At 39.6% G+C, this 25,238-nt stretch overlaps 1 protein-coding gene across 3 annotated transcripts in view; it reads right to left on the bottom strand.

Moving 5' to 3' along the window:
• The window catches only part of NHLRC3 (NHL repeat containing 3), a 32,067-nt gene that overhangs the window by 6,276 nt on the left and 553 nt on the right, over positions 1–25,238 (bottom strand). Inside the window, exons 2-4 of one of the 3 annotated variants that reach the window (XM_036297801.1) lie at positions 24,474–24,626; positions 24,027–24,174; positions 1,803–2,003 (exon numbers count right to left, since the gene is read on the bottom strand). In XM_036297801.1, the coding sequence (XP_036153694.1) occupies positions 1,803–2,003; positions 24,027–24,174; positions 24,474–24,626 (502 nt within the window). The remainder of the gene's footprint in view (positions 1–1,802; positions 2,004–24,026; positions 24,175–24,473; positions 24,627–25,238) is intronic. The other 2 variants (XM_036297802.1, XM_036297803.1) reach the window with 2 other exon arrangements.

The following is a 25,238-nucleotide window of genomic DNA, read 5'->3' as shown; positions in this document are numbered from 1 at the left end:
GGCCTTTTCTATATAACTAGAGGCCTGTTGCACAAAGAGATTCATGCAATAGGCCTTCCTTTCCCCTGGCTGCTGTCACCGGTTTGCCTTTGGCACCTGGGGTCCAGGCCTTTGCTCTGGCCGAGTTCTGACCGGAGCTGGCCCCGAAGCCATGAGGCTTCGCTGCTCTGCCGGCCCGGGAGCCTTGAGGCCTCGCTGCTCCGCCGGCCCCAGAAACGTCAGGCCTCGCTGCTCCGCCAGCCCCGGAAACGTCAGGCCTCACTGCTCCGCCAGCCCCGGAACCATCAGGCCTCGCTGCTCCACCAGCCCCGGAAACGTCAGGCCTCGCTGCTCCACCAGCCCCGGAAACATCAGGCCTCGCTGCTCCGCCGGCCCCGGAGCCGTGAGGCCTCGCTGCTCCGCCGGCCCCAGGCCGTCAGGCTTTGCTCCACTGCTTCAGCTTACATATGCAAATTAACCGCCATCTTTGTTGGTGGTTAATTTGCATATCACGCTGATTAGCTGATGGGAGGTGTAGCAAAGGTACAGTCAATTACCATGTTTGTCTATTATTAGATAGGATTCTTTAGCACCTAACATGCAGCTTGAAGGATATGCATATCTTCTTGCTGCCTTCCCTGGGATGTGCCTCCTATGTAAGTTCCCTCAGTAAACTCTATCTATAATGCTGGGATGTCAGCTGCTTTTTTTTGATGTTTTTTGGCCCTAGTTAAATTTTCCCAACATAAGCTCTCAAAGATATCCAAAAATCTTATTTTCAACTCTTTATAAAATGCATCTTAAAGATCCTTTCCTAAAGAAGATCTACTATCATCATCTGAAGACTTTGTGTAATAAAGGCTTGTGAATGGTCCTCCTATCCCGCTCTTATCCTCCCATTGAACCCAGCTTAGTGCAAGAACTATTTCCTTCTTGAATTCTATCCTAATTCTCTAGTCAATATAATTTCTCCTCCTAATCTTTTTTAAAAAATTTTATTAATATGATTAACAATCAATACCACACAGTAACATTTAACTGTTTTCTTTTTAATAAACCTGCACCTAACATACTACTGAGGATGCAGAGCAGGGAATTCAATAAAACACTTGCTGATTGCCTGGGCAGTGTAGCTTGATGTTTAGAGTGTCAGCTAGCTCACTGAAGGGTCGCGGGTGGATTCCCAGTCAAAGGCACATACCTCAATGGCAGGTTCATTCACGGCCCTGGCAAGGGTGCGTGCTGGAGGCAACCAATCAATGTCTCACATCGATGTTTTTTTTTCCTTCCTTCCTTCCTTCTTTCCTCCCTTCCTTCCTTCCTTCCTTCCTTCCTTCCTTCCTTCTTTCCTTCCTTCCTTTTTCTTTCTTTCTCTCTCTCCCCCTCCCCCCCAAGCCCTTCCACTCTATCTAAAAGCAATGAAAAAATATCCTCGGGTGAGGATTAAAAACACACACACAAAAAAACACTTGCTGATCAATCAAGTTTCACTATAGCTCTGGAATGTCAGGTTTCTGAACTCTCAATCCTTAACTGGATAGAATAACCATTTATTTCTTCAGCCCACTATAAGGTCTCATACTGCCTCTAGTTCATTTCAAAGGAAACATCTAGCTTTTGGTGAAGAACAAGCAAATCTATTATCAGAATCATTCATTATTGGCCATCCCACACATCTGTTCTGATTTTTTCCTGGTAATACATTTGAGCCCTTTACAGACTCATATTCAATAGTTACAACATTATTATCAAGTATTAAACAAATTAAATACAACTTGTTAAATAATGTTCTTATATAATACCATTAAAATTAAGCCATGTACCTTGGGACAACTTGATCAATCTGTTATTCAATCCTCCATCTCCATCCACAATGTAAATATCTCCTGTGTCCTCTACATATAATTCTGCAGGGTTATCAAACTGCAGGGGATTCAAACCAGTGCCTTTTTTGCCTGGGGTACCCAAGACTTGAACAAGATCACCAAGGGAACTATATTTTTTAATAGTATGACCAAAGGATCCTATAAAAACAGGAATGCAAATAAAGACATTTCACAAATACAACCACTTTACAAACATGTTTTTCAAATACAGTTGACCTTTGAACAATGAAGCAGGGGAAGGTATGTTAGAGGCACTGACCCCTGCCCAGCTGAAAACCACATATAACTTTTAACACCCCCAAAACTTTAACTACTAATAGCCCACTGCTGACTAGAAGTTACTGAAAGCTTAGATAGTCAATTAACACATGTATGCTATGTGTATTATACAATGTATTCTTACAATAAAGCTAAATAAATGGAAATGTGCCCTGGCCAGTGTGGCTCAGTTAGTTGGAGCATCGTCCTGTGCACCAAATAGTCACAGGTTTGATTCCCAGTCAGGGCACATACCCGGGTTGTGGGTTCCATCCCCAGGTCAGGATGCGTAAGGGAGGCAACCAATCAGTTTCTCTCTCATGATATCTCTCTCTCTCTCCCTTTCTCTCCTTCTCTCCCCCACTCCCTTGCTATTTCTGAAATCAATAAAAAATGTAAAAGAGAGATAGTAAACATAAAAAAGGACATAAAAAAGACCCAGTCAGAAATGAAGAATACAGTATCTGAAATGAAAAATACACTACAAGGAATCAACAGTAGGTTAGATGAAGCAGAAGACTGAGTCAGTGATTTGGAAGATTAGGTAACAGAAAGCACCCAATAAAAAGAACATACAGTGATAAAAAAAGGAATTTAAGAAAATGAGGATAGTTTAAGGGACCTCTGGAACAATATGAAGCATGACAACACTCGCCTTATAGGAATACCCAGAGAAGAAAAGAGAGAACAAGAGATTGAGAACCCATTTGAAGAAATAATGACTGATGCCAAAACCGGTTTGGCTCAGTTTCGGCCTGCGGACTGAAGGGTCCCGGGTTCGATTCCGGTCAAGGGCATGTACCTGGGTTGCGGGCACTTCCCCGGTGGGGGATGTGCAGGAGGCAGCTGATTGATGTTTCTCTCTCATCGATGTTTCTAACTCTCTATCTCTCTCTCTTCCTCTCTGTAAAAAATCAATAAAATATATTTAAAAAAAAAAAAAAAAGAAATAATGACTGAAAGCTTCCCTAACCTGGTAAAGTAAGAAGACATGCAAGTCCAGGAAGTGCAGAGAGTTCAACACAAGATGACTCCAAAGGGGTGCACACATATTAAAATGGCAAAGGTTGGAGGAGAAAATGTTGGCTGACTAGGCAGATCTGTAGTGTACCCTGTCACAAGGCCAGACTGGAAATACAACTAAATTAGAGAACATTCACTTGGAATTACCAACTGAGGTCCAGCTGAGTTCGAGACATATAAAAGGACAGAAAACACCTGGAGATGAGTAGGAAGGGCGAGGTCTTGAGAGGAGCTGACCCAGCTTACAGGAGTGACATGGCAGCAGGGTGGAAGGCCAAGTGAGGAGAGATCTCTGTTCCCTCAGAAGATATAAGCCTGAAACCCACTCTGAGCTCCACAGCCCAGAGCACTTGAGTCGAGATCAGTGGCCCATGTAACATCCAGCCATGAAAGGTAGCAGGATTGCTGGCCAGGGTGCAGTCTGGAGCTGGTAGATGGGAATAAGTCAGACAGAAAGCTGCAGTTTCATTTTTATTTTATTTTTTTAAAAACACAGAGCACAGGAGTTTACAGCTACTCACCGAAGGCTTTGGTGCAGGGAGGGAGATGTGGAGGAGGTGCCTAAGGAGAGGCTGGGGTGGGAAGCATTGAGGAGAGATGTGAAAAAGCAGCACCCAGGAGTATTTGGTCATAGGCCCCAAAACAAAAGAGCCATTTTTCCTGAGAGGAGCTAGCTACTCCCAGTAGCAACAGGGCAAGAAAAGAAAAAAAAAACCCCTCCCTAGGTGATACAGCCTGTCCCACCCTCATGAGCCCTGCATGCCACACCCTGCATTTTGAGCTTTTCAAAGGAAACAAAAACAGAGGCCAAGTCAAAGGATTTGAACAGTTTCAGGAGCAGTAGTGACTGGATTGGGGAGGGGCCGTCTGCTCCACTATCCTGCGAACCAGACAGGTGGTACCCTTTCCCTGAACGGGAGAGCTGATAAAAAATACAGGTTTCCAGCCAAACTCACTGGTCTCCATACAAGGACCTCTGTCTAGCTGAGGGCAGAGTAATAATTTGGGCCACTCATGGAGTGGTAGCTCTGGGACAGGGAAACACACCCATGCCATTCCCAGAAAGCTAAACAGCACCTCCCCCACATTAAAGTCCTTTCAGTAACAGACTTTTGAGTGGTTAAGATTGACAGCTAGCTAGCAGGCACAGGCGGGCAAAGGTAGAGCCTTGGGAACCAGCCCTGGGCCCCATGCTGCTAACAAACCTACATTAAAGGGCAGATTGGCCCCTCCAGCATGCAGCCAAGGCCAGTAGAGACAGACACAAAATGTTGGATCGGTGAATCGCTTGGAGTTTCTAACAGGTTGCTGAAAGCCAAAGGAGGATAGTTTCTGACAGCGGTTAGCACCTAAGTACCTCACAGGAAGCCCAGAATTGGCAGAGAGAAGAATAGGATCTAAAGGGAGCTCCCATGGGACACTAAACTCTGAAACAAATGCCACTTCATCACTTTCTTTGTAATACATTTTTATTTTTTATAGCCATATGAATATATTTTCTTTCAAGAAAAAGAATTTTAAATATAATAAAGTTACATGTAATAAACATTAATATTTCATGAAAAACAACCTCCCTAAAGATGCCTTTTTAAAATATATTTTTACTAGAGGCCCAGTGCACAAAATTTGTTAACGGGGGTGGGGGTGGGGGTGGGGTCCTTCACCTGGCCTGCACCCTCTCGCAATCCAGGACACCTCGGGACCTTTCAGTCCACAGGTCAATGCTCTATCCACTGAGCCAAACCGGTTAGGGCTGGGTCATGTTTTCTTATCCATTCAGCTACTCTATGCCTTTTTATTGGACCTCTTAAGCCATTTACAGAATCTGAGACAGGAACAGAGAACATGTTTGAAGAAATAATGGCAGAAAATTTTCCTAACCTGGTGAAGAAAAAAGGTCACTCAAGTTCATGAAACACAGAGTCCCAAACAAAATGAACACTATAGGCATAAAGAGTAAGAATGGCACCAAATAAGTACCTATCAATAATAACCTTAAATGTAAATGGCTTAAGAGGTCCAATAAAAAGGCATAGAGTAGCTGAATGGATAAGAAAACATGACCCATATATATACTATCTACAAGACACTCACCTCAGAACAGACTCACACAGAATGAAAGGATGGAAACAAACTTTCTAGGCAAATGGAAATGAAAAAAAAGGTATGTGGTAGCAATACTCATATCTGACCAAATAAACTCAAAATGAATGCCATAATAAGAGAAAACAATCATAATACTAAAGGGATCGATACAACAAGAGGATATAACTCTGGGAAACATACATGAACCCAATACAGGAGCATCCAAATATATAAAAAACTTCTGAAAGATTACTAAGGAGAGAGTCATAGAAGAAGACTTCAACACCCCACTGACATCACTGGATAGATCTTTTAGACAAAAAATCAACAATGATCATAAATGACACACTAGATTACATGGAATTGACATTTATAGAACATTTCACCATGAAGCTACACAATATACATTCTTCTCAGTGACATATGAGACATTTTCAAAGACAGACCACATGTTAGGACAGAAAGTCTCTACAAGTTCTAGAAGACTGAAATCATATCAAGCATCTTCTCAGGTCACAACGGCATGAAATGAAAACATTAAAATAAGAATACTCAAAAATAGTCAAACACATGGATGCTAAACAGCATGTTATTAAACAATGAATGAGTTACCAATGAGATCAAGAAATGAATAAAAAACTTCCTGGAAAAAAATGAAAATGAACACAAAACACCCCAAATCTCTGGGACACAGTGAAAGCAGTCCTGAGAGGGAAGATCGTAATAATACAGGCCTACCTTAAGAAATAAGAAAAAGGACTAATAAACTATCTTATCCTACAACTAAATGAATTAGAAAGAGTCCAACAAGAAAAGCCCAGAGTAAGTACAAAGAAGGAAATAATAAAGATCAGAGGTGAAAGAAATGAGACTAAAAAAATACAAAAGATCAACAAAATGAAGCGCTGCTTCTTTGAAAAGATAAATAAAACTGATGAACCTTTAGCCAGACTCATTAACAAACAAAGACACAGCACCCAAATAGATAAAATCAGAAATGAAAGAGGTAAAGTAAAAACTGACCCCACAGAAATACAAAGGATTATAAAAAAAAATACTAGAATAACTATATTCCCATTACCTGGAAAACCGGGACAAAATGGACTCACACCAAGAAAAAATACAATCTTCCAAAACTTAATCAGGAAGGATCAGAAAACCTGAAAAGGCCCATAACTACTGATGAATTTAAAGCAGTAATAAAAACAAACAAACAAACAAAAAACCAAAAAACAAACAAACAAACAAACACAAACTCCCAGCAAACAAAAGACTCAGTATGGATGGCCTCACAGGGTTTACCAAACATTCAAAGAACTAACACCTATCCTTCTCAAACTATTTCAAAATATCCAAGATGAAGAAGCACTTCCAAGATCTATTTACCAGGCTACCATTAGCCTAAACCAGATAAAGATACTACAAAAAAAGAGAATTAGAGGCCAATATTCCTGATGAACACAGATGCTAAAACCCTCAACAAAATATTAGCAAATCGGATCCAGGAATACATTAAAAAGATCATACACCATGACTAAGTGGGATTTATTCTGGGAATGCAGGGCTGGTACAATCTTCCCAAATCAATAAATATGATACATCACATAAACAAATTGGAAGATAAAAATGACATAATCATATCAATTGATGTCAGAAAAAGCATTCGATAAAATCCAACACCCATTTTTGATAAAAACTCTCAGTAAAGTGGGAATAGAGGGATCATACCTCAACATAATAAAGGCCATATTTGACAAACCTAAGCCAACATCATACTCAACAGGCATAAACTAAAACCATTTCCCCTAAGAACAGGAACAAGACAGGGATGTCCGCTTTCATCACTATTATTCAATATAGTACTAAAAGTACTAGCCATAGCGATCAGACTAGAAGAAAAAAACAAAAGGTATTCAAATTTAAAAGGAAGTAAAACTGTCATTATTCACAGATGATATAATAGTGTACAAAGAAAATCCTAAAGACTCCACCAAAAACTATTAGACTTAATAAATGAATTCGGCAATATAGCAGGATACAAAATAACACCCAGAAATTGATGGCATTTTTATACAGCAATAATGAATTATCAGAAACAGAAACTAAAAAAAATCCCATTTCCCATTGCAACAACAAAATAATATTAAGATACTTAGGAATAAACTTAACAAAGGAGGAAAATGACCAGTACTCGTAAATCTACATGACACAGATAAAAGAGACAGAGGAAGATATAAACCAGTGGAAGACGATACTGTGTTTATGGATTGGTAAACTCAACATCATTAAAATGGTCATACGACCCAAAGCAATCTATACATTCAATGCAAACCCTATTAAAATATCAACGGCACCAACTTACACCATACACAAAAATAAACTCAAAATGGATAAAGGACTTAAATGTACGACAGGAAACCATAAAAATTCTGGAAGAATCCAAAGGCAACAAAATCTCAGACATATGCCGAAGCAATTTCTTCACTGATACAGCTCCTAGGACACTTGAAACTAAAGAGAAAATGAACAAATGGGACTACATCAAAATAAAAAGCTTCTGCACAGCAAAAGAAACCATCAACAAAACAACGAGAAAACCCACTGTGTGGGAAAACATATTTGCCAATGTCATATCTGATAAGGGCCTAATCTCCAAAATTTATAGGGAACTCATACAACTTAACAAAAGGAAGATAAACAATCCAATCAAAAAATGGGCAAAGGACCTAAATAGAAACCTTTCAAAAGAGGACATTCAGAAAGCCAAGAGACATGAAAACATGCTCAAAGTCACTAATCATCCGAGAGATGCAAATCAAAACAACAATGAGGTACCATCTCACACCTGTCAGACTGGCTATCATCAACAAATCAACAAACGACAAGTGCTGGAGAGGATGTGGAGAAAAAGGAACACTTGTGCACTGCTGGTGGGAATGCAGACTGGTGCAGCCACTATGGAAGACAGTATGGAGTTTCCCCAAAAAGTGAAAATGGAACTCCCATTTGACCCTGTGATCCCACTTCTAGGAATATATCCCAAGAAACCAGAAACACCAATCAGAAAGGATATATGCACCTCTATGTTCATAGCAGCACAATTCACCATAGCTAAGATCTGGAAACAGCCTAAGTGCCCATCAGTAGATGAATGGATTAGAAAACTGTGGTACATCTACACGATGGAATACTATGCTGCTCTAAAAAGGAAGGAACTCTTACCATTTGCAACAGCATGGATGGAGCTGGAGAGCATTATGCTAAGTGAAATAAGCCAGTCAATGAAGGAAAAATACCACATGATCTCACTCATTCATGGATAATAGAGACCATTATAAACTTTTGAACAATAATAGATACAGAGGCAGAGCTGCCTCAAACAGATTGTCAAACTGCAGCAGGAAGGCCGGGGAGGGTTGGGGGGCAGGAGGTAGGGGGGTAAGAGATCAACCAAAGGACTTGTATGCATGCATATAAGCAAAACCAATGGACATAAGACACTGGGGGATAGGGGAGGCTAGGGGACTGCCTAGGGCGGGGGGGGGGGGGGGGGGAGGGGAATGGACACATATGTAATACCCTTTGTAATACTTTAAGCAATAAAATAAAAAAATAAATAAAAACGAAATAACTGAAAAAAAAAAAATAGACCCCGAATTGCCACAGCAATCCTGAGAAAGAAGAACAAAGTTGGAGGGATCACAATACTAGATATCAAGCTATATTACCAAGCCACGGTTCTCAAAACTGCCTGGTACTGGCACACGAACAGACATATAGACCAATGGAACAGAACAGAGAACCCAAAAATCGACCCAAGCCATTATGCTCAATTAATATTTGACAAAGGAGACAAGAACATACAATGGAGTCAAGACAGTCTCTTCAATAAATGGTGCTGGGAAATTTGGTTAGATACACGCAAAAAAAAAAAAAAAATGAAACTAGATCACCAACTTATACCATACACAAAAATAAACTCAAAATGATTAAAGGACTTAAATGTAAGATGGGAAACCATAAAAATCCTACAAGACTCCATAGGCATCAAAATATCAGACATATGTCATAGCAATATCTTTATAGACATAGCTCAGTGATGGCGAACCTTTTGAGCTCAGCGTGTCAGCATTTTGAAAAACCCTAACTTAACTCTGGTGCCGTCCCACATACAGAAATTGTTTGATATTTGCAACCATAGTAAAACAAAGACTTATATTTTTGATATTTATTTTATATATTTAAATGCCATTTAACAAAGAAAAATCAACCAAAAAAAATGAGTTCGCGTGTCACCTCTGACATGCCTGTCATAGGTTTGCCATCACTGTCCTAGGGCAATGGAAACTAAGGAGAAAATAAACAAATGGGACTACAGCAAAATAAAAAGCTTCTGCACAGCAAAAGAAACCATCAACAAAATAACAAGAAAGCCCACTGCATGGGAGAACATATTTGCCAATGATATTTCCGATAAGGGTTTAATCTCCAAAATTTACAGAGAACTCATACAACAAAAGGAAGATAAACAATCCAATCAAAAAATGGGCAAAGGACCTAAATAGACACTTTTCGCAAAAGGACTTATAGAAGGCCTAGAGACATATGAAAACATGCTCAAAGTCACTAATCATCCGAGAGATGCAAATCAAAACAACAATGAGGTACCATCTCACACCTGTCAGACTGGCTATCATCAACAAATCAACAAACGACAAGTGCTGGAGAGGATGTGGAGAAAAAGGAACACTTGTGCACTGCTGGTGGGAATGCAGACTGGTGCAGCCACTGTGGAAGACAGTATGGAGTTTCCTCAAAAAACTGAAAATGGAACTCCCATTTGACCCTGCGATCCCACTTCTAGGAATATATCCCAAGAACCAGAAACACCAATCAGAAAGGATATATGCACCTCTATGTTCATAGCAGCACAATTCACCATAGCTAAGATCTGGAAACAGCCTAAGTGCCCATCAGTAGATGAATGGATTAGAAAACTGTGGTACATCTACACGATGGAATACTATGCTGCTCTAAAAAGGAAGGAACTCTTACCATTTGCAACAGCATGGATGGAACTGGAGAGCATTATGCTAAGTGAAATAAGCCAGTCAATGAAGGAAAAATACCACATGATCTCACTCATTCATGGATAATAGAGACCATTATAAACTTTTGAACAATAATAGATACAGAGGCAGAGCTGCCTCAGATTGTCAAACTGCAGCGGGAAGGCCAGGGAGGGTTGGGGGGCAGGAGGTAGGGGAGTAAGAGATCAACTAAAGGACTTGTATGCATGCATATAAGCATAACCAATGGACATAAGACACTGGGGGATAGGGGAGGCTAGGGGACTGTCTAGGGCGGGGGGATAAAATGGACACATATATAATACCCTTTGTAATACTTTAAGCAATAAATAAAAAAATAAAATAAAATATCAACGGCATATTTCACAGATCTAGAACACACAATATGGAACCAAAAGAAACCCCCAAAGAGCCACTGTAATCTTGAGAAAGAAGAACAAAGTTGGAGAGATCACAAACCAGATATCAAGTCATACTACAAAGTCACTGTCCTCATAATAGCCTGGTAATGGCAGAAGAACAGGCATATAGACCAATGGAACAGAACAGAGATCCCAGAAATTGACCCAAGCCATTATGTTCAGTTAATATTTGACAAAGGAGGCAAGAGCATATAATGGAGTAAAGACAGTCTCTTCAATAAATGGTGCTGGGATAATTGGAAAGGTACATACAAAAAAATGAAACTTGACCATGAACTTACACCATAAACAAGAATAAACTCAAAATGGAAGATCCAAGATGGCTACCGATGGGACGGCAGGCTGCAAGATAATGTGTGAGAGAATGAAAGGAGAGTGCGTGGACATGCAGGGACTGTCTGTATTTGTGAGAGAGGGACAGCTATATTACACAGCACTGTTGGGGACTGGCAGACCAGGCTCCCCTGGCTGGATAGCCTCTACTGCTGCTGAAATCTCCTTTGGAGCGGATGGCTCTGCCATAGAGACCACACCATCTTGAAGGGGAGACTGGCTGTGACTGGAACCCAGCCTTACCTTCAAACGGGAAAACCTTGGACACCTCCCAGAACTCTATAACCAGAATGCCCAGGGACCAGCTGCCTCAGCTGTGAACACACAAACACCAGGACTCCAGCCTCCCCAACTGCGAGCACCTAAAAAGTCTGTTCAGGGTGAGACAAAGAGGCGCCGAATATGCAGACAGGCCCTGCACTTTCTCACAGAGCAGATAGAAGGAACAGCTGAATCGAACAACACCTACTCAGAATTTGCGAATTAAACACAGCTGGTGAGGCAATCTGTGGACAGAAAGGTCAGATATCGCCTAGAGCCGTGGTCGGCAAACCGTGGCTCACGAGCCACATGCGACTCTTTGGTCCCTTGACTGTGGCTCTTCCACAAAATACCACGTGCAGGCATGCACATACAGTGCAATTGAAACTTCGTGGCCCATGCGCAGAAGTTGGTATTTTGTGGAAGAGCCACACTCAAGGGGCCAAAGAGCCGCATGTGGCTTGCGAGCAGCGGTTTACCGAGCCGCAATTTGCCAACCATTGACCTAGAGAAATCTCTGCCTCCTCAGATTCATCTGGGTGTTTGTTGTTTGAATAATTGTACTTTACATTTTTTGAATTAGTTGTTCTTTATTGTTTGCATTCATCTCTGGGTGTTTGCTGTTTGCATTTTTTGGATTAGTTGTTGTTTTATTGGAGTTTTCTCCATATATACATATGTATTTTTTCCCCTTATTTTTTCTTCTCCTTCTTTTCTCTCTTTCATTTTTTCCTTTTCTCAATTTCATTTTTGCACTCTTTTCTATCCCCTAATTCTCTTTTCTCTGGTGGTCACCTTTTTATTTATTTATTTTTTAAATATATTTTATTGATTTTTTACAGAGAGGAAGGGAGAGAGATAGAGAGTTAGAAACATCGATGAGAGAGAAACATCGATCAGCTGCCTCCTGCACATCCCCCACTGGGGAAGTGCCCACAACCCAGGTACATGCCCTTGACCGGAATCGAACCCGGGACCTTTCAGTCCACAGGCCGACGCTCTATCCACTGAGCCAAACCGGTTTCGGCTGGTGGTCACCTTTATTTGGGGTGATTAGAATTGTGAATATGTTTGTCTTTGGTGCCCTGTGCATTGTGTCTTGTTGTGTTGTATTTTGTGCCTTTAAGTCAAAGCAGGTGAGAGAGAGCTACATAACTAGAGACCCTGAAAGGAGCGATCATGGGGAGACAAAGAAACAGCCTGCATAAGAAAGAAAAAGAGAAATCACCAGAAACGGAAGTAAACAAAATGGAGAAAGCAATATGTCAGAGAAAGAATTCAGAGCAATGGTCATAAAGACACTGCAAAGGTTGGAAGACAAATTCAACAATATGTGTAAAAACCAAAAGTAAATGAAGGAAAACGAAGAAGAAATGAAAAATGACATTGCTGCAATAAAGAACTCAACAGAAAGCATCAAAAGTAGACTAGAAGAAGCAGAGGACCGCATCAGTGAGCTAGAAGATAAAGTAGGAAAAAAATACCCAAGCATAGCAGCATCTAGGAAAAAAAAAACTTGAAAAACAGGAGGAGCACCTAAGGGAACTTGAGGACAACCCGAAACGAAACAACATCCGCATAATGGAGGTGCCAGAAGGAGAGGAAACTAAGCAAGGAATAGAAACCCTGTTTGAAGAAATATTGACAGAAAACTTCCCTGATATCAGGAAGAAAAAACTCACACAAGTCCAAGAAGCTCAGAGTCCCAAATAAGATGAACCCCAAAAGACTGACAACAAGACATATTATAATTAAACTAGAGGCCCAGTGCACAAATATTTGTGCACTTGGGGGGGGAAGGGAGTCTCTCAGCCCGGCCTGCGCCCATTTGCAGTCCAGGAGCCCTTGGGGGATGTCCACCTGTCGACCTAGGACCACTCCCCGGGGGATCAAGCCTAAGCTTGCAGTCAGACATCCTTCTGGCAGCCAGGGAGCCCTCGGGGGATGTCCGACTAAAAGGCTTAGGCCCCCAAGGGAGCTGTGATGAGGAAGCTGGGGTGACAGAGGAGCCATGCTGCCCTGCCCGGCCGCCCTGGGTTGAGTTGCACACAGGACACCCGCCGCCCCGGGTGACAGATAGCAGGCCTGGATGGCGGCAGGGCAAGCAGGATGGTGCTGTCCCGCCCCACTGCCCCGGGTGGCAAATGGCAGGCCCAGATGGCGGAGGGGCAGGCGGGATGGCGCTGACCCGCACTGTCTGCAGTATGCAAATAAGCCGCTATCTTTGTTGGCGGTTAATTTGCATATCTTGCTGATTAGCCAATGGGAGGCATAGTGAAGGTACGGTCAATTACCATGTTTGCCTATTATTTCATAATTAAATTAGGAAACAGCAATGACAAAGTGAGAATCTTAAAGGCTGCCAGAGAGAGACAGAAAGTTACCTACAAAGGATCTTCCATCACACTATCGACTGATTTCTCAACAGAAACACATCAGGCCAGAAGTGTATGGAATGAAATATACAAAGTCATGCAAAGCAAGGGTCTGAGTCCAAGAATACTGTACCCAGCAAGGCTATCAATCAAAATTGAGGATGAAATCAGGAGCTTCACAGACAAAAAATGACCGAGAGAGTTTATGACTACCAAACCAGTAATGTAAGAAATGCTAAAGGGTCTGCTGTAAAAAGAAATAGTAAGGGAAGAAGGAAAACAGGCATAAAAAATAAAAATGGCAACAAACAAGTACCTATCAATTATAACTTTAAATGTGAATAGATTAAATGTTCCAATCAAAAGACATAGGGTAGATGAGTGGGAAAACATGACCCATATATCTGTTGTCTACAGGAAACACATCTCAGAACACACGACTCACAGAGACTGATGGTGAAGGGATAGAAAAAGGTTTTTCAGGCAAATGAAAATGAAAAAAAAAAAGCTGGGGTAGCAATACTTATATCTGACAAATTAGACCTCAAAGTGAAGGCCATAACAAGAAATAAGGAAGGCCACTTCATAATACTAAAGGGAGCAATTCAACAAGAAGATATAACTCTGGGAAACATATATGCACCCAATACAGGAGCACCCAAATACATAAATAAACTTCTGGAGGATATCAAGGGAGACACTGACAGCAATACACTCATAGTAGGGGACTTTAATACTCCACTACCACCACTGGACAAATCCTCTAAACAAAAAGCCAGCAAAGAAACATCATCCTAAATGACTTCCTAGATCAGATGATATTAACTGACATCTTCAGAACATTTCACCCCAAAGCCGCAGAATATACATTCTTTTCAAGTGCACATAGGTCATTTTCAAAGACAGAAAATATTGGAACAGAGGCAACGTCCCTTCAAATACAAGAAGATAGAAATCATATCAAGCATCTTCTCAGATCACAAAGGCAGAAAACTAGAAATCAAATACAATAAAAAAACAAACACCTAGAGGCTGAACAGCATGCTATTAAACAATGATTGGGTTACCAATGAGATCAAAGAAGAAATTAAAAACATCCTGGAAATGAATGACAATGAAAACACAATAATCCAAAATCTATGGGACACAGTGAAAGCAGTCTTGAGAGGGACGTTCATAGCTCTATAGGCCTACCTGAAAAAAACAACAAAAAATGGTAATAAATTATCTAATCCTACAACTCAAAGCTTTAGAAAGAGAGCAACAATAAAAGTCTTGCATAAGCAGAAGGAAGGAAATAATAAAGATCAGAGTGGAGATAAATGACATAGAGACCAAAAAACAAAAAACAAAAAACACAATATAAAAGATAAACAAAACCAAGACCTGGTTCTTTGAAAGGATAAACAAGATTGATGAACCTCTAGCCAGGTTCACCAAGAAGCAAAGAGAGAGGACCCAAATAAACAATATCAGAAATGAAAGAGGTGAAATAACAACCGATCCCAGAGAAATAAAAACAACTATGAAAAAATACTATGAACAATTCTATTCCAACAAAATGGACAACCTAGACGAAATGGACATATTCTTAGAAAAATACAAGCTCCCAAAACTCAATCAAGAAGAATCAAAAAACCTGAATAGGACGGTAACTTCCGAAAAAATTGAAGGAGTGATCAAAAGTCTTCCAGCAAACAAAAGCCCTGGTCCAGACAGCTTTACAGGAGAGTTCTACGAAGCATTCAAAGAAAAACTAAAACCTATCCTCCTCAGACTATTCCAAAACACTCAAGCAGAAGGCACATTTCCAAGCTTTTCTTAGAAGCCAGCATTACCCTACATTCAAAAACGAGACAAATACTCCACAAAGAAAGAGAATTACAGGCCAATATCCCTGATGAACATAGATGCCAAAATTCTCAACAAAATCCTAGCAAATCGGATCCATCATTACATTAGAAAGATCATATACCATGATCAAGTGGGATTTATTCCAGGGATGCAAGGCTGGTACAATATTCACAAATCGATACATGTAATATATCACATAAAAAATCTGAGAGAAAAAAATCACAGTCATATCAATTGATGCATGAAAAGCATTTGACAAAATCCAACACCCTTTGTTGGTAAAAACTCTCAGCAAAGTGGGAATAGAGGGATCATACCTCAACATAACAAAAGCCTTATATGACAAACCTACAGCCAACACCATACTCAATGGGCAAAAACTAAACTCATTACCCCTAAGAACAGGAACACGACATGGATGCTAACTTTCACACTCTTGTTCGATATAGTATTGGAAGTGCTAGCCATAGCGATCAGACAAGAAGAAATGAAAGGTACCCAAATTAGAAAAGAAGAAGTAAAACTGTCTTTATTTGCAGACAACATGATACTATACATAGAAAATTCCAAAGACTCCATCAAAAAACTACTAGACTTAACAAATGAATTTGGCAATGTAGCAAGATACAAAATTAACACTCAGAAATCTATGGCCTTATTATATACCAATAATGAACTCACAGGAAGAGAAACGAAAAAAAACAATCCCATTTACCATTGCACCAAAAAAATTAAGTTACCTAGGAATAAACTTAATCAAGGACGTAAAAGAACTGTACTTGTAAAACTACAGGACATTGAAAAAAGAGATAAAGGAAGACACAAACAAATGGAAGAACATACCATGTTCATGGATTGGTAGAATCAACATCATTAAAATGTCCCTACTACCCAAAGCATCTACAGTTTCAATGCAATCCCAATTAAAATACCAATGGCCTATTTCAAAGATCTAGAACAAACTCTCCAAAATTCATCTGGAATAAAAATAGACCCCACTCTCGAAATCACTTTTAAGTGCGATAGAGATGCCGTATAGCCTCAGAGGCCAACCCCAGGACACTGCCACCCAGAGGCTGAGCCACAAACTGACTCTTTGCTAAACACAAAATAAGGCAGTCTGGGAAACAAATACGGCCTGCTTTAAAATAAGGACTGTGGTTTACAACACAGAGGAACAGTGTATCGCAGGGAAACTCAACACTCTCCTGAATACCTGACAGGACTAAAGGCGACCCAGACTGAAGAATAGAAGAACCGAAGGACTTTCACTACTGCAATTTTTTTTTTTTCACCTTTTAACTAAGAAACCAATTTTTTCCCTTTTTTTCTTCTTCTTTTTTTCTTTTTATTTTTCTTTCTTTCTTCTTTTTTCCATCACCTGATTTTACCCTTTTAATTACTGCCTTCTTATTTTTAACCAGTATTATTACTGCTACCATTTTACCATTTTTTAAAGTGCCATTTTATTTTCTCTTTATTTTATTTTGGGATTAGTGTACTCCATTCTATTTTCATCGTTATATTATTGGTTGTTTCTAGCTTGCATCCATCTAAAGGGAGCTGTTGCTGGAATTTGTTGGGATTAGTGGCAGTTCTACAGGAGTATTCTCCTCATATAAAAAGTCTCTTCCACTCTTCCACTTCAGTCTCTCTTTTCGCTCTTTTTTTTTCTTTTCTTTTCTCGCTTTTATTTTCCCCCCTCCTTTTTCCCAATTTCATTTTTGCACTCCTTTTTTTGGTCCCTACTTTTCTTTTCTTTTTTCTCTTTTATCTTCCTTCTTCCATATCCCCTAATTCTCTTAATTCGGGCGGTCACCTTTATTTGGGGTTATTAATATCGTGAATATATTTGTGTTTAGTGCCTGGTACGTGGTGCCTTGTTGTGTTGTATTTTGTGCCTTTAAATCAACGCAGCAGATCCAAGCAACAGCATCCTCCAAAGCACCAAACCCTCTGCTGAGGAACAGCAGCTGTATGTGAAACCTCCCCCACCAGCCAGAAGAGCCATCACAGCTGTGAACAGCACCCACCAGAGGAGCTGCTGCCAACTGAAGAGCAGCTGCTACCGCCACGGCCCGAAGAGCAACCACAGACCAAGGAGTCACTGCCACCCAGGGAGCAGCTACTGAACAACTCAAAATCTAGATATGTCAGTGAGATCAAACATGGGTAGACAAAGAAACCCCCAAAGGAAAGAGAAGGAGGACTCTCCAGAAAAGCAGCTAAGTAATACAGAGGCATGCAACATGACAGAAAAAGAATTCAGAATAAGGGTCCTAGAGTGCATAAACCGGATGGAGGAAAAAATCGACAACCTCTGCAAGAAGCAAGAAGAAACAGATGAAAAAAATCAATAACATATGGAAGAAGCTAGAAGAAACAGATGAAAAAATCAACAACTTAAGTAAGACCCAAGAAGAAATGAAGAGTGATATAGCTGCAATGAAGAACACCATTGAAAGTATCAACAGTAGACTAGGAGAAGCGGAGGACCGATTTGTGAATTAGAAGACAAGGAAGCAAAACACACGCAAAATGTACTGCAATTGGAGAAAAAAATTAAAAGACAGGAGGAGAGCCTAAGGGAGCTTTGGGACAACTTGAAACGAAACAACATACGAATAATAGGGGTACCAGAACAACAGAAAGATGAACAAGGATTAGAAAACCTATTAGAAGAAATAATATCAGAAAACATCCCTGAGGTGGGGAAGAAAAAAGTCACACAAGCCCAGAGAGTCCCAAACAAGGTGAACCCGAAAAGACCCACACCAAGACACATCATAATTACCATGGCAAATGTTCAGGACAAACAGAGAATCTTAAAGGCTGCAAGAGAGAGACGGAAAGTTACATACAAGGGATCTCCCATTAGATTATCAAATGATTTCTCAACAGAAACACATCAGGCCAGAAAAGAATGGATGGAAATTTACAAAGTGATGCAAAGCAAAGGAATGAATCCAAGAATACTCTATCCAGCAAGGCTATCATTCAAACTTGAAGGGGAGATAAGAAGCTTCACAGACAAAAAAAGGCTAAGGGAGTTTATCACCACTAAGCCAGCAATGCAAGGAATGCTAAAGGGACTGGTATAAAAATAAGAAACATAAAGCTCAGAAAGAAAACAGCCACACAAAAAGAGAAATGGCTACAAACAAGTACCTTTCAATAATAACTTTAAACGTAAACGGACTAAATGCTCCAAACAAAAGACATCGAGTGGCTGAATGGATAAGAAAACATGACCCATACATCTGCTGTCTACAAGAAACCCACCTCATTAGAAGGGACTCACACAGACTGAAAGTGAAAGGATGGAAAAATATCTTTCAGGCTAATGGAAAGGAAAAGAAAGCTGGGGTAGCAATACTTATATCGGACAAAATAGACCTCAAAGTGAAGGCCATAACAAGAGATAAGGAAGGCCACTTCATAATACTAAAGGGATCAATACAACAAGAAGATATAACCCTGGTAAACATATATGCACCCAATGCAGGAGCACCCAAATTCATATAAAAACTCCTGGAAGATATCAAAGGAGAGATCGACGACAATACAATCATAGTAGGGGACTTTAATACACCACTGACAGCACTGGATAAGCCCTCTAGACAAACAATCAGCAAACATACAGCAATCCTAAATGACTCACTAGATCAGATGGACTTAATAGACATCTTCAGAACACTTCACCCCAAAGCCAGGGAATATACATTCTACTCAAATGCTCATAAGACATATTCAAAAATAGACCATATATTGGGTCACAAGCAAAGTATCCCCAAATTCAAGAAGACTGAAATCATAAAAAGCGTCTTCGCAGACCACGATGGCATAATATTAGAAATAAACTACAATAAAAACAACCCAAAATACTCAAACACTTGGAAGCTGAATAGCATGCTATTAAATATTGATTGGGTTACCAATGAAATCAAAGAAGAAATTCAGAACATCCTGGAAACTAATGACAATGAAAACACAACAATCCAAAACCTATGGGACACAATGAAAGCAGTCCTAAGAGGGAAGTTTATAGCTCTACAGGCCTATCTCAAAAAACAAGAAAAAATGGTAGTAAATCATCTAACTCTACAACTCAAAGAATTAGAAAGAGAGCAACAAGAAAACCCCAGAGTGAGCAGAAGGAAGGAGATAATAAAGATTAGAGCAGAAATAAATGACATAGAGACCAAAAAAACAATACAGAAAATCAATGAAACCAAGAGCTGGTTCTTTGAAAGGATAAACAAGATTGACAAGCCTCTAGCCAGACTCACCAAGAAGCAAAGAGAGAGGACCCAAATAAAAATCGGAAATGATAGAGGCGAAATAACAACAGACCCCACAGAAATACAAATGATTGTTAAAAAATACTATGGACAGCTCTACTCCAACAACTAGACAACCTGGAAGAAATGGACAAATTCCTAGAAAAATACAACATTCCAAAACTCAATCAGGAAGAATCTAAAAATCTCAACAGGCCAATAACTATGGAAGAAATTGAAGCAGTCATCAAAAAGCTTCCATCAAACAAAAGCCCAGGACCAGACGGCTTCACAGGGGAGTTTTACCAAACATTCAAGGAAGTACCTAAAACCTATCCTCCTCAGACTATCTACAAAAAATCCAAGAGGAAGGAACACTTCTAAGCTCATTCTATGAAGCCAACATCACCCTAATCCCAAAACCAGGTAAAGACAACACAATGAAAGAGAATTACAGGCCAATATCCCTCATGAACATAGATGCCAAAATCCTCAACAAAATCTTAGCAAATTGGATCCAGCAGTACATCAGAAAGATCATACACCATGACCAAGTAGGATTTATCCCAGGGATGCAAGGATGGTACAATATCCGCAAATCAATAAACGTGATACATCACATAAACAAATTGAAAGAAAAAAACCACATGGTCATATCAATTGATGCAGAAAAAGCATTTGACAAAATTCAACACCCATTTTTGATAAAAACTCTCAGCAAGGTGGGAGTACAAGGATCATACCTCAACATAATAAAAGCCATATATGACAGGCCCACAGCCAACATCATACTCAATGGACAAAAACTAACACCATTTCCCCTAAGAACAGGAACAAGACAGGGATGCCCACTCTCACTACTCCTGTTCAACATAGTACTGGAAGTGTTAGCCATTGCAATTCGGCAAGAAGAAGAAATAAAAGGCATCCAAATTGGAAAAGAGGAAGTAAAACTGTCCTTATGGCCGACGACATGATATTAAACATACAAAACCCTAGAGACTCCATCAAAAAGCTACTAGACTTAATACATGAATTTGGCAATGTAGCAGGATACAAAATTAACCCCAAGAAATCTGAGGCATTTCTATACACCAATAGTGAACTTTCAGAAAGAGAGATTATAAAAACAATCCCGTTTACCATCGCACCAAAAAAATTAAGCTACCTAGGAATAAACTTAACTAAAGAGGTAAAAGACCTCTCCTCAGAAAACTACAGGACATTGAAAAAAGATATAGAGGAAGACATAAACAGATGGAAGAACATACCGTGTTCATGGATTGGTAGAATCAACATCATTAAAATGTCCATACTACCCAAAGCAATATATAAATTCAACGCACTTCCCATTAAAATACCAACGGCATACTTCAGAGATCTAGAACGAACTCTCCAAAAATTCATCTGGAATAAAAAAAGACCCCGAATAGCTGCAGCAATCCTGAAAAAGACCAAAGTAGGTGGGATCTCAATACCAGATATCAAGTTGTATTACAAAGCCACTGTTCTCAAAACTGCCTGGTACTGGCACAAGAATAGGCATATAGATCAATGGAATAGAATAGAGAGCCCAGAAATCGGCCCGAACCAATATGCTCAATTAATATTTGACAAAGGAGGCAAGAACATACAATGGAGCCAAGATAGTCTCTTCAATAAATGGTGTTGGGAAAATTGGACAGATATATGCAAGAAAATGAAACTATACCACCAACTTACACCATACACAAAAATAAACTCAAAATGGATAAAGGACTTAAATGTACGACAGGAAACCATAAAAATTCTGGAAGAATCCAAAGGCAACAAAATCTCAGACATATGCCGAAGCAATTTCTTCACTGATACAGCTCCTAGGACACTTGAAACTAAAGAGAAAATGAACAAATGGGACTACATCAAAATAAAAAGCTTCTGCACAGCAAAAGAAACCATCAACAAAACAACGAGAAAACCCACTGTGTGGGAAAACATATTTGCCAATGTCATATCTGATAAGGGCCTAATCTCCAAAATTTATAGGGAACTCATACAACTTAACAAAAGGAAGATAAACAATCCAATCAAAAAATGGGCAAAGGACCTAAATAGAAACCTTTCAAAAGAGGACATTCAGAAAGCCAAGAGACATATGAAAACATGCTCAAAGTCACTAATCATCCGAGAGATGCAAATCAAAACAACAATGAGGTACCATCTCACACCTGTCAGACTGGCTATCATCAACAAATCAACAAACGACAAGTGCTGGAGAGGATGTGGAGAAAAAGGAACACTTGTGCACTGCTGGTGGGAATGCAGACTGGTGCAGCCACTATGGAAGACAGTATGGAGTTTCCTTAAAAAACTGAAAATGGACCTCCCATTTGACCCTGTGATCCCACTTCTAGGAATATATCCCAAGAAACCAGAAACACCAATCAGAAAGGATATATGCACCCCTATGTTCATAGCAGCACAATTCACCATAGCTAAGATCTGGAAACAGCCCAAGTGCCCATCAGTAGATGAATGGATTAGAAAACTGTGGTACATCTACACGATGGAATACTATGCTGCTCTAAAAAGGAAGGAACTCTTACCATTTGCAACAGCATGGATGGAACTGGAGAGCATTATGCTAAGTGAAATAAGCCAGTCAATGAAGGAAAAATACCACATGATCTCACTCATTCATGGATAATAGAGACCATTATAAACTTTTGAACAATAATAGATACAGAGGCAGAGCTGCCTCAAACAGATTGTCAAACTGCAGCGGGAAGGCCGGGGAGGGTTGGGGGGCAGGAGGTAAGGGGGTAAGAGATCAACTAAAGGACTTGTATGCATGCATATAAGCATAACCAATGGACATAGGACACTGGGGGATAGGGGAGGCTAGGGGACTGTCTAGGGCGGGGGGATAAAATGGACACATATATAATACCCTTTGTAATACTTTAAGCAATAAATTAAAAAAAATATATGCAAATAAAAAAAAAAATAAATGTCCCTAATATTTCCCCTTAAAAAAAAAAAAAGAAAAAAAAAGAAAAGAAAAGCCGTGGTGCGCACACACACACACACACATACACACACACACACACTGAAATATTACTGGGCCATAAAAAAGAATGAAATCCTACCATTTGCAATAGCATGAATGGATATATTATAGAGGGTATTATGCACAGTCAAATAAGTCAATGAGAGAAAGACAGATACCATATGATTTCACTTATATATGGAATCTAAAGAACAGAATAAAGGAAGAAACAAAACTGAAACAGACTCATAGACACAGAGCTCGAACTGGTGTTTTCTAGAGTGGAGGGGGACTGGGGGACTGGGTTAAAGAAGTGAAGGAGTTGGAGGGGCAATGGGGGGATAACCACACATTTGTAATACCTTAATCAATAAAATAAATAAATAAATAAATAAATAAATAAAAATAAGTAAATAAATTTAAAAAAAGTGAAAGAATTAAGAACTACAAATTGTTAGTTACAGAATAGTCACCGGATGTAAAGTACAGCACAGGGAATATAGTCAATAATATTGCGATGACTATGTATGGTGCCAGGTGGGTACTGTAAATATCAGGATGAACAATTTTTAATGTATATGATTGTCTAATCACTATGCTGTACACCTGATATCAATACAAAATAATACTAAAAGTAAACTTCAATTGAAAAAATATAATATACATTTTAAAAAGGCTCCTATAAAGTTAAAGGAAAGGTGATAATAATGATAGCCTCCTTGTTAAATGTCTTAATTCTACAGAAGTACGATACATTTATATAATACGTGATTTCATAATTACATTTGGCAACTCTGATTTTAAAACATGGAAACAAGAACATGGGAAAAGTGCCCTAGCTGGTTTGGTTCAGTGCATAGAGGGATGGCCTGTAGACCAAAGAGTCCCGGGTTTGAGCCCAATCAAGGACATGTACCTTTGTTGCAGGCTCCTCTCTGGCCTGGGCCCTGGTCGGCTCATGCAGGAGGCAACCAATGAATGTGTTTCTCTCACAATGGTATTTCTCTCTGTCTTTACCTCTCTTTTCCACTCGCTCTAAAAAATCAATGGAAAAATATCCTCGAGTGGGGATTAAAAAGAAAAGAAAGAAAAAGAACATGGGCAAAGATATAATTTTTAACAAGCTAATTTAATAGATGCTAGTACACATACCATTTCCTACATCCGTAATCCAAATGGATTGTTCATACAGTGTACTGGCTGCAAACATACCATGAGGTGTGTCAACTGTGTAATTCCAAGCTCGTAGGAAATATCCATCCTCTGTGAACACTAGTACCTTTTGGATGTTATCCCCTCTCTGAAGGTATACAAAAATAATTGCTTAGATAAAGTCAGTTTTAAGGAAGTAATCTTTATTTTGGGAGAGAGAAACAAAAAGTAAAGTTAATCAAAGAATGTTGTTAACATTTACAAACTCAGCTTCAACACCTAACACAGTATCTATCAAATTCAAAGTCATATATTCACTTCAAAGCAATTAAAAAAAACAAATTCCATAACTGGCATGATGTAAACATATATGACTTAGTACAATAAAACAGGCTGTTGCTCCTTTTGTATTCATGTGCTGTTTTTTAAAATCCCCATTTTACTTACTTGGGCTATGTAAAGTAGTCCGTTCAGGGAGTCAACTGCAACACAAAATGTTGCTCCAGTAAAGTACTCTGAATGCTTAGGCCAACCCACATCCAGCTTGTAAAGAATTTCCTCACTTCTCCAGGAAATTTGAAAAATAAACTCTCTTAAAACCTTAAATAAAGTCAGAAGATTAAGATTCAGTTTACAGTCTAGGTTGAAAAAGCAAAAAAAAGTTTACTTTCTAAGCATACCTTGACACCTCTATCCACAGACGTCAGAAATGTTTGGGAAGGAATGGTCTTACACTTTTAAAGACCAAGTCGACCAAAATACAAATCTGTAAAGTCTTTGAGGCTGTAGTGGTAGGTGAGAAAGAAGAGAATACACCATATACAGATGCTCCTCGATTTACATCCCGATAAGTCCATCATAATTTAAAAAATGTATTACTATAGGTAACCTATCGCTCATAACCTAGCCTACTTTAAACGTGCTCAGAACACACATTATCCTATAGTTGGGCAATTATCTTGAGTTTCATCTCACGAAGCCTGTCTTTTCTCACCAGAAGACACAGGTATGTGTTTATAAACATGATGGGATCCGAAAATACAATATCTCCCCACCCCCTCAAAAAAGCTGACAACACAGTGTATAGCATCAACTGTTTGTCTTCCTGATCGTGTGGCTGAGACCTGTCTAGCATCAGGAAAGAGTAGCAGGCTTGCATAGTGCTAGCCCGTGGAAGTACTGTCTACTGAATGGTATCGCCTTTGCACTACC

Source organism: Myotis myotis, unplaced genomic scaffold, assembly GCF_014108235.1.
Source record: "Myotis myotis isolate mMyoMyo1 unplaced genomic scaffold, mMyoMyo1.p scaffold_m19_p_3, whole genome shotgun sequence".
Taxonomy (NCBI): domain Eukaryota; kingdom Metazoa; phylum Chordata; class Mammalia; order Chiroptera; family Vespertilionidae; genus Myotis; species Myotis myotis.
The sequence above is the reverse complement of the archived record's forward strand: the minus strand, read 5'-3'. Positions and strand labels throughout refer to the sequence as shown.